Source organism: Triticum urartu, chromosome 5A (assembly GCF_056163025.1).
Source record: "Triticum urartu cultivar PI428250 chromosome 5A, HENAU_Tu73, whole genome shotgun sequence".
NCBI classification, from domain to species: domain Eukaryota; kingdom Viridiplantae; phylum Streptophyta; class Magnoliopsida; order Poales; family Poaceae; genus Triticum; species Triticum urartu.
In genome coordinates, this window is record NC_141877.1 from 506,373,104 (window position 1) to 506,383,923 (window position 10,820).

The following is a 10,820-nucleotide window of genomic DNA, read 5'->3' on the forward strand; positions in this document are numbered from 1 at the left end:
GGGGGTCCCCAGACTTGCCTGCCTGCGGCCTGCGGCGTGCCTCAAGTGGGGGCCCAGCGCGGCCCGTCTTCATCAGCTCAAGCTCAAGACCCTCGCGAGGGGCCAAGCCTCGCGGGGCGGGCGACAGAAAGCTTCCTCAGAGGCAACCTCATCAGGCAGGCTCGCGAGGAGGCGGAGAGATTAAGGCGGGGGTACCTCGTGAGGAACCCGTGACGCAAGCCATGACGATCGAGACCAGGTGGGCGCCAGGCAGGCGCCGGCCTGCGCAGTGTCCTTGTTTCCCTTTGGTGCAAAGCGGGCAAGCACAGGCCAAGGCACCGGGCAAAGGTTGCCATTCTGGTGGAACGAGACCAAGACCAACAGAGCGGCAGGACGGAGGTCACCCTGGAGCCCAAGACGGCGTCATCACCAGTGCTTTTGATAGCCGAAGACCACCTTTGGTCAGGATAACTTGTACTATATGTTCCCCTTCAAAATGGCCAATTGTGGGCGCCCTTCCCGCTCATTATTTGGGCAGCGGCCCAGGGCCTCTATAAGTAGAGCTAGCCACCACACAGTAGGAGGGGATCGAGAGATCTGGTAGAACCCTAGCAGAGAGAGAGGCGACTGAACTCACCCAAGCAGTTCATCGCACCAGCTCAAGAACACCTCTCGCGAGGCTGTTCTTCCTTTGTACTGTTCGTCATCAGCCGCCTGAGGTAATCCACCACAGCACACACTGGAGTAGGGTATTACACCACAACGGTGGCCCGAACCAGTATAAACCTCGTGTCCCTTGTGTTGTTCGTTGTTTCCAGCTTAGATCACGCAAGGAGATTGGACGTAGATCGATAGGGGAGAGATCTCCGCGTGCACCCCAGTGTTCGAACCTCAAGGGTCTGCCGGAACCCGAAATCCGACATTTGGCGCGCCAGATAGGGGTGCACCGGAGTCCTCCCTCCTGACGACCCGCTCTCCCCCAACATCGCATCCCGCCCTCATGACGGACAACGCGCCGCCCGCTCCAGCAACGGATGTCGACACGGGGGCCAGGGGGTTCCGGGCCTTGGCCCCCGCCTTGTGATAGGTGCAGTGGCCGCGCAAGTTTAGGCCCGAGACGCCGCCCCGCTATGACGGCGCGACGGACCCGATGATTTTCCTGCTGGCGTACGAGGAGGCCGTCCTCAGAGCCGGGGACGACGACCGGGTGATGGCCAACTGGTTACCCATGGACCTCACCGGCATCCCGCGCGTGTGGCTCCTCCACCTGCCGACGGCCTCCGTCACCTCCTCGGAGGAGCTGCGCGACCTCTTCCTCGCCCGTTTCGCCGCACCAGCGCCGCCCGTCATCGCAGCTCTCCTGGGTGGCTCCCAGGCACCACCCTCGAGCCATCACGTCAAGCTGTTCACCCGCCGGATCAGCATCGCCTCCAAGCGCTGAGAAGCCCCCCGGGCTGGGTGGCGCCCGAGGCCGATCTAACCTTCGACTCAGAGGACCACCTCTTCAACCCCATTGGATCGGGCGCGCTCCCGATGCTGTGCACCCCCACCATCTGCCAAGTGGCCGTCACCAGGACCCTCATCGATGGTGGTGCCGGCCTCAACGTGCTCTCGGTGGAAGCCTTCAGCCTCCTCCACGTGCTGCTAGAGCGGCTCCAACCCTGCAGGCCTTTCTCGGGCGTCGGAGCCGGCTCCACCGCCTCCTTGGGACAGATCCGCCTCCCAGTGACCTTCGACATCTGCGACAACTTCCACACGGAGCTGATCGACTTCAACATCGCCCCCATTGGCCTCCCCTACAACGCCATCCTCGGCTATCCGGCCTTGGCTCCGTTCATGGCAGCAACTCACCCGGCGTACAACCTCATGAAGATGCCTGAGAGGAGTGGCGTCGTCATCGTGTTAGGAGACGCAAGGGATGCGCTGCAGGTGCTCCAGCTTGTTTTCAGGGTGGCCGCGGTGGCGCAGCCCACTAGCACCGACACCCTTGAGACCAAGGGAGCTGCACCGGCTAAAAAGAAGCAGTTGTTCACCCAAGACAAGGCGGAAACCAAGCAGGTACTAGTCGACGAGGACGGGTCCGCTAGCGCCACCTTCACCATAGGGGCCAACCTCGAAGCCGAGCAGGAGAAGGCCCTGATCAGGTTCCTACGTGTGAACAAGAAGGTGTTCGCGTGGGAACCTGATCAGTTAGTAGGGGTCCCAAGGGAAGGGATTGAGCATCACCTCAACGTGTGCCCCAATGTGCGCCCCGTGAAGCAGAAGGCAAGGCGGCAGTCTATTGAGAAACATGCTTTCATCGTTCAAGAGACCCGGAAGCTAGAGGCGGTAGGAGTTATCCGCGAGGTCCGCTACCCTGATTGGCTGGCTGATTCGGTCGTTGTGCCGAAGAAGGGAGGAAAGGAGCGCATGTGCGTCGACTTCACCAACCTCAACAAGGCCTGCCCGCAGGATCCATTTCCGCTCCCCCGCATTGACCAGATAGTCGAATCCACCACAGAGTGTGACCTATTGTGCTTCCTGGATGCCTTCTCGGGCTATCACCAGATCAAGATGGCGGTAGAAGACGTGGAGAAGACGGCTTTCCTGACCCCGTGTGGAGTGTACTTCTATACGTGCATGCCGTTTGGATTGCGCAACGTAGGCGCGAGCTTTCAGCGGCTGATGCACATCGCCTTAGGCCCGCAGCTCGGGAGCAACGCTGAAGCTTACGTCGATGACTTTGTGGTGAACTCTCGTGAGGCAAGAACCCTGATACAGAACCTGGAAGAAACCTTCGCGAGCCTCAACGAAGTGGACCTACAGCTCAACCCGGAGAAGTGCGTGTTTGGAGTCCCCTCGGGCAAGCTCCTGGGTTTCCTCGTATCCCACAGGGGCATCGAGGCCAACCCGGAGAAGGTCAAGGCAGCCGAAGACATGAGCCCCCCAAGGACCCTCAGAGAAATGCAGAAGCTCACCGGGCGTATAACTGCGCTGGGGCATTTCATCTCCAAGCTGGGGGAACGAGCGCTGCCCTTCTTCAAGATGATGAAGAAAAAGGGCCCCTTCTAATGGACTGAAGAGGCCGACAAGGCATTCCAAGACCTCAAGAGGTACCTTACCAGTCCACCAGTGATGGTAGCTCCGCATTCTCGGGAGCCCCTGGTGCTCTACCTTGCGGCCACCCCCTACTCCGCTAGCGCAGCCCTGGTAGCGGTCAGGGAGGAGCACTGCGCCAAGGCCACATCGACCGTCCGAACTGAAGCAAAGCAGAGCCAGGAGGGCCTCGCGAAGGCCGCAACCACAGCTGGAAAGGAATAGCCGCAGCAGGAGAACGCACCCGGAGTAGGAGAGGCCTCTTCAGGCGACCAAGCACTGGGAGCTCCGTCGTCTCAAGAGACGCCTCGAACTCTGGAGGACACAAGAAGCGCCAGCACCCTCAGCCTCGTCGAGCATCCCGTGTACTTCGTCAGCATGGTGCTATGGGACGCAAGGGCACGGTATCCCATGCCTCAAAAACTCCTCCTCGCGCTACTAGTGGCCTCACGCGAGCTGCGCCACTACTTCCAAGGACATCCCATCAAAGTCGTCTCAGCATACCCCTTGGAAAGAGTGCTCAAGAGCCCCAACTCAGCTGGAAGGGTTGCTGAATGGAACATCGAGCTACAGGCATTTCAGCTGGAATTCAGTACGACCAGAGTCATCAAGGGAGCTGCCCTTGCGGATTTCGTGGCAGAATGGGCAGAAGCGCCGGGTCTCGAGGCAGGCGAAGACCGATCACTTTCCCCGGGAAGTGAAGCACCGGATGGCTGGGTCATGTAGTCTGATGGGGCGTTCTCCCGACACGGTGCAGGAGCTGGCGCAGTGCTCGTATCCCCTACCCAGGACAAACTCTACTACGCCATACAACTTTGCTTCCAGCACGGAGAAAAAGTCTCCAACAACATAGCGAAGTACAAAGGCCTAATAGCAGGCTTGAAGGCCGCAGCTGCCTTAGGGGTGAAGCGTCTCATCATCAAGGGCGATTCGCAGCTCCTCGTCAACTTCTCCAATAACATATACGAGCGAAAGGACGAGCACATGGAAGCCTACCTCGCTGAGGTTCGCAAGATGGAGAAACAGTTCTGGGGGCTGGAGTTGCAGCATGTGCCTCGCGACACCAATCAGGAGGCTGATGACATTTCCAAGAGGGCATCTAGGCGGCTGCCTCAGGAGCCTGGCGTCTTTGAGGAGCGGCTCTTCAAACCCTTGGCGGTGCCATCACTGTCGAGCACAGCGCAACCAAGGGAGGAGCTCCCTCAGCCGCCTGCCTCAGGAGCCTCTGTGGCCCAGCCCCAGGGGCATGCTTGCTCCTGGCGTTAGAGCCTCAGAAAGGGTGTTGGATCCCGAAGCTCAAGAACTACCTGATACAAGGAACTCTGCCGGAGAATGAGGAGGAAGCGGTGGCGCGGCAGGCCACGGCTTATTGCATCAGGGATGGAGAGCTCTACAGGAAGCAACCAAATGACGTGTCCCTACGTTGCATCTCCCGAGAGCAAGGGAAGGAGCTACTGGCGGACATACACGGCGGAGACTGCGGGCACCACTCGTCGTCACGGACCCTCGTCGGCAAGGCGTTCCGTAGTGGATTCTATTGGCACACAGCGCTCAACGACGCCGTTGAGCTTGTGAAGGCTTGCGAGGCCTGCCAGTTTCACGCTAAGCAGATCCATCAGCCTGCGGGGGGTCTACAGACTATACCCCTCTCATGGCCGTTCGCAGTTTGGGGGTTGGACATTCTGGGCCCGTTTCCTCGGGCGCCAGGGGGCTATCGCTACCTCTACGTCGCCGTGGACAAATTCACCAAGTGGGCTGAGGTGGAAGCCGTCCGCACAATCCCGGCAGGCTCAGCGGTCAAATTCATCAAGGGCCTCGTGAGCCGATTTGGGGTGCCCAACCGCATCATCACCGACAACGGTTCGCAATTCACCAGTAATCTCTTCAAAACATACTGTGCTAACCTTGGAACGCAGATATGATACGCTTCGGTAGCACGGCCCCGGAGCAACGGCCAGGCCGAGCGGGCCAACGCGGAGGTCCTGAGGGACCTCAAAGCCAGGACCTTCAAGAAGAAGCTAGAAGCCTGCGGCAGGGGCTGGTATGACGAGCTCCAGTCCGTGCTGTGGTCAATCCGCACAACTGCGACCAAGCCGACTGGCAAAACCCCGTTCTTCCTCGTCTACGGAGCAGAGATTGTTCTCCCTCACGAGGTCAGGCATCGCTCCGCACGGGTCCTGGCGTTCGACGAGACACAGCAGGACGCCATGCGGGGGACGTATTTCATGCTGGGGGAGGAACGCCGTTGAGAAGCCATGCTGCGAGCGGCAAGGTATCAACAGGCGCTGCGACGATACCACTGCCACAACATCTGCCCCAGAACTCTTGAGGTAGGGGATCTCGTGCTCAGACGGGTTCTCTCCAGGGAGGGGCTGCACAAGCTCTCTCCCATGTGGGAGGGCCCATTCAAGGTTGTTCATATTTCCAGGCCTGGCTCCGCGCGCTTGGAGACCACGGAGGGGGTACCCATCCAGAACGCGTGGAACATTCAACATCTCCGGAGGTTCTATCCTTGAGCGAGGCCTAGCGCCTAGGAAAGACCCGGTGCCTGTGAAGAAGGCGAATGCCTGTGAAGCCGCTGCATTTTGGGAAAGGCCCGATGCCTGTGAAGAAGGCGAATGCCTGTGAAGCCGCTGCGTTTTGGGAAAGGCCCGGTGCCTGTGAAGAAGGCGAATGCCTGTGAAGGTGCTGCGTTTTGGGAAAGGCCCGGTGCTTGTGAAGAAGGCGAATGCCTGTGAAGCTGCTGCGTTTTGGGAAAGGCCCGGTGCCTGTGAAGAAGGCGAATGCCTGTGAAGCTGCTGCGTTTTGGAAAAGGCCCGATGCCTGTGAAGAAGGCGAATGCCTGTGAAGCTGCTGCGTTTTGGAAAGGCCCGGTGCCTGTGAAGAAGGCAAATGCCTGTGAAGCTCGCCGCCCGTGACACTCTCACGTAATGAGTGCGACTGTTCACGCCCCGGAGTCTCCGGAGTACCGCCCTCGGGCCTCGGGGGCTCCCGGCCACGCCCAGTGGCAGCACTTAGCTCCGCGCTGGTGAGAAGCCGTCGAAGACTAGAATAGGTGCCGGACGCGGCTTTCCCATTTGCTTTCTGCAGTTGGCTTGTTTATTCCCGTTTGAAGTTTTATTGGAGTTGCTGACGTTCATAGCTTGTGACTCTTTGTCTTTCGCGCTTGCTTGCCTTGTTTTCGCTCGCACAGGTCTCGCGAGGGAGTCGCGGGCGCCCTCGCGAGTGTTTTCTGCCCCGATCATTTGGAGCTTTCCTATCCGAGTCCTCTGCGGGAGCACCCCTCCCAGTCCGTGCCCCACGGGCATCGCGACACGAGCGCAGGACCTAGGCCGATCGCCCCCACAATCAAGGCCGTAAGCTACCCCTCCTACTGATCCTTGCAGGGCACGAAGCGCACGACGAGGCCACAACCTCAGGAGGCGAGGACCGCGCCAAGCCCCACCGAGCTAAAATAGTTCTGCACATGGGTGCGCGGCGCGGAAACACAGCGCAGAAGTAGCGGAAACAGCACGATGGTTAAACAGCAGCGGTTCTAACACGCCCCCGCGGGGTCCTACATTACTTTCTATTTCTACGCAGGATAAGAAAGAAAACAAAACGGGCGCGATTCGTCCTGCGCCAGCCCACAGCGAAGGCTCGAGCTGCTCGTGGGGCTCGGGCGGATCCCTCCTCCCGCTTCACCGGGGCGCAACGGCGGGCTGACCCGCTACCTTCACCCAGGCGGGCGCGACGGCGCGGGAGCTGCTCGCGGCCACCGCTGGAGGAGCTACTGCCTGAGAGGGGGTCGCCGAAGCTCAGCGAACCCCGAGTAGCACCGCTTGTACGCCAGTCGCCATCTTCATCCTGGTCAGTGCCGGGGGTGGGCAGGCAGCCGCGGTCGTCGTCTTCAGGGCAGCACCCGGCACGGCGACCATCTTCCCCAAACACCCTCACATAGAGGGTGGCGTCGCCGTCGAACTTGAAGTACAGGGTACACCACCGGCCCAGGCCGCGCGCGGGCAAACGTTTCCAGAGACGGAGACCTCCAGCAAAGCCCAGGAGGCCCTGCTGCAGCAGCCGTCTGCCTGGAGCCAAAAGCCGCACCGAGCGCTGGCCGGCAGTTCATCTACGAAGAAACAGGGGAGCTGGAGCCTGGTGATGGATGGGTCCGCCGTCCACACGACGAACTCCGGCAGCACCTCCGCAAAGCGAAAGCGTGGCCTAGGGGGGCGCACACCCACGGCGTGCCCCCTGTCGGCAGCCGGGCGCTCACCACTGCACAGGGAACCGCCTGCATGGCCGCGGGAGGCCACCACGGGGATCGTGGTATACTTGCGAGGGCGGCCTCGGCCGCGCTTGGTCGGGGGGAAGTCAGGCCCTGTCTGGGGGGCCTTTCATTTCTCTGCGGTCGAGAACCTCTTTGGAGCCATGGGGACGGTGAGTAGCCAAGAAGAAGAAAAGGAGCAGCAGGAAGGGATGAGCTGAAGGGGCTCGCGTGGCCCCGTACTTATAGCCGGAGGAGGCCAACCGCCGAGCACCACGATCGCAGGTAATCATGATCGGTTTCTCTGCATGCAGGGACTTATCAAGTCGTGCGGTCGCCGATGCGTCGTGGGGAAGCGCAGTCGCCCATGTCCAATCAATCGCCACGCGGCGCCCAAGGCCGCAGGCTGTTAGGGCCCGCGGCGTTTCGCGCTTGCCCCTTCGCTTTCCTGCTAGGCCAAGCCCGGGCGCGCCTTGGGCCCGGGGGCTACTGTCGGCGTTCTGGGAACGGGGGTCCCCAAACTTGCCTGCCTGCGGCCTGCGGCGTGGCTCAAGTGGGGGCCCAGCGCGGCCCGTCTTCATCAGCTCAAGTTCAAGACCCTCGCGAGGGGCCAAGCGTCGCGGGGCGGGCGACAGAAAGCTTCCTCAGAGGCAACCTCATCAGGCAGGGTCGCGAGGAGGCGGAGAGATCAAGGCGGGGGTACCTCGCGAGGAACCCGTGACGCAAGTCATGACGATCGAGACCAGGCGGGCGCCGGCCTGCGCACTGTCCTTGTTTCCCCTTTGGTGCAAAGGGGGCAAGCACAGGCCAAGGCACCGGGCAAAGGTTGCCATTCCGGTGCAACGAGACCAAGACCAGCAGAGCGGCAGGACGGAGGTCACCGTGGAGCCCAAGACGGCGTCATCACTAATGCTTTTGGCAGCCGAATACCACCTTTGGTCAGGATAACTTGTACTATATGTTCCCCTTCAAAATGGCCAATTGTGGGCGCCCTTCCCGCTCATTATTTGGGGAGAGGCCCAGGGCCTCTATAAATAGAGCTAGCCACCACAGAGTAGGGTGGATCGAGAGATCTGGTAGAATCCTAGCAGAGAGAGAGAGAGGCGACTGAACTCACCGAAGCAGTTCATCGCACCAGCTCAAGAACACCTCTCGCGAGGTTGTTCTTCCTTTGTACTGTTCGTCATCAGCCCACTGAGGTAATCCACCATACCACACACTGGAGTAGGGTATTACACCACAACGGTGGCCCGAACCAGTATAAACCTTATGTCCCTTGTGTTGTTCGTTGTTTCCAGCTTAGATCACGCAAGGAGATTGAACGTAGATCGGTAGGGAAGAGATCTCCGTGCGCACCCAGTGTTCGAACCTCAAGGGTCTGCCGGTACCCGAAATCCGACAAATACCATGCCAACAATTATAACAAATTGAAGGTAACAACTATATATGACAAATTAAAGAGTCCATGACAGAGGCAAATAATACAAATATATATACTCACTCTGCCTGATGACATAAGACGTTTTCGACACTAAGGGAGTACCTTTTATTGCATGGTTCTAGAGGGAGTAGAGTACTTGTGATCCTCGAAATGAGTTTCTTTCATTTGTAACATGTACTCCCGAAGTAGGGATACGATCATGATGGTACCAATAAAAAGATTAGTATTTCTTTTCTCCAGCCGATAGAAAGTCAGGTTGTTTATAGCCTATAAAACATAAATGCTATTATTGCTACGTGAGCTTGTGCCAAGGTGTAGCCCTCATCCCTCGCAAGAAAAAAAAGGTGTAGCCCTCATGCATGAATCTGTATTAGAATGATTTGTCGCATCGATCTGTATTAGAATGATTTCAGTTCAAGCATTGACGGATCCATTGTGGCCTGAAAATCGGATCCAAGCTTGGCAGCCAAGTAAGTTCCGGATACAAAGGAACTTCACGACCAAGTAGGATCCAATCCAATCCCGTTAAAAGGATCGAAAATAGTGGGCATACAAACCGGAAGATCGAGAACAAATCAGAGACAGGTAGCACACCCAATCCAATGGAGGCGTGCTTCCTCCCCAGCGACCTGCTGGTGGATATCCTGCTGCGGCTCCCGCCCAGCGCCCGCCGCCGCGCCCGCCTCGTCTGCAAACTCTGGCGCGACCTCGTCGCCGAGCACACCACGGAGATGCAGAGCCGCGCCAAGGTCCTCCTCTGGCACGCCGGCTCCGCCGCCGCCTACGTCGTCGACGACCGCTCCTCCTCTTCCACGGGGAGCTACACGGAGCTGTGGCGAATCGCCCGCGTGCCCGGCGAGCGCACGTATTACTACCCGGATGAGGTGCAGCTGGTCGGCACCTGCAACGGCCTCCTCTGCATATGCGACAACCGCGGCGAGAGGACCGGCGGCACCGTCACCCTCGTCAACCCGGCAAGCGGGGAGAAGCTGCCCGTCCCGCCGCTACCGGGCGCCGCCCAGTTCGCGCTGGACTACCACTGCCAGAGGTGGGACAGGGCGTACAGCTTCGCCTACCACCCGACGTCCGGGCAGTACAAGGTGGTGCACGTCCCCTGCAGCTTCGACCGGGTCTGCGACTACGACGCCGCGCATGTGCTCACGCTGGGGGAGGCGCCGGGCACCAATGGCAAGAGATGCAACCTCCAGGCCGGCGTCGTCAGTGTCGACGGCGTGACATACTGGGTCACAGACGGTGGCACCGCGAGGATTGTCTCGTTCGACCTCGACAATGAGCACGTCGCCGCCTCCACCATAGAGTTGCCTTCTCTGCCGGACAAGCCTGACGACTACAACCTGACCGAGGTGGACGGGAGGCTGGGGGTCGTCATCCGCAGCCCCTCCGGGACAAGGGAGGCGTGGGTTCGGGAGCAGGGGAAGTGGATCTGCCGGTACGTGCTTAGGTGCAAATGGCAGCAGATTCCACGCCCGTGCTTCGCGCACGGCGAATACTTCTTGAAGCTTGAGGGCAGGTTGTTGTAGGGGTACTCACGGAAGTCCGGCGTCGTGAAGGTTAGTCACAAGGATAAGGGGAGGCGGGTTGCCAAGATGAAAGATGATAACTACGGTTCTAACTACCAAACCTTTGCGTACGTGAGGACTTCTGAGCCATTAGGTGTTTACGATGCAACCAAGTAGGGTGTAGTAAGTGCTTACTCCCTCTTTCACTGTATGTGTTCCCTAGCCATGAACACTTTGTTTCATTATATTTGTCCGTTGCAAAATCAAAGAATGGAATTAACAAACTTTGGCAAGAACTTCTTTTTTGATAACATTGCGATTTATAGTATGCATGTGTTTCCTAGCCTTGAAAACCTTGTTTCATTATATTTGTCCATTGCAAAAAATCAAGAATAGAATTACCAAACTTTTGCGAAAGCCTTTTTGACAAGATTGTCCTTTGTAGTCTGTATTGCTATATGGTCACTTCTGGAACGAGAGAAGTCCACATTGCTGCCATTAAATTGCAAACCGGGCATTGGAATGTTGTTTAGGTTATATTGTCTTCTTAGATTTGGTA

General features: G+C 58.7%; 1 protein-coding gene across 1 annotated transcript; it reads left to right on the forward strand.

Moving 5' to 3' along the window:
• The first annotated feature begins 9,336 nt into the window (after positions 1-9,336).
• On the forward strand, positions 9,337-10,546 carry LOC147972305 (F-box protein At3g07870-like). The gene has a single exon (XM_087523028.1). It carries the CDS (start codon positions 9,344-9,346, stop codon positions 10,280-10,282), a length of 939 nt encoding a protein of 312 aa, XP_087379154.1. The 5' UTR covers positions 9,337-9,343; the 3' UTR covers positions 10,283-10,546.
• Positions 10,547-10,820: the final 274 nt, after the last annotated feature.

Bases quoted from the DNA above. Each gene is read 5' to 3' on its own strand.
- LOC147972305 (XM_087523028.1), top strand. From the start codon at position 9,344: ATGGAGGCGTGCTTCCTCCCCAGCGACCTGCTGGTGGATATCCTGCTG.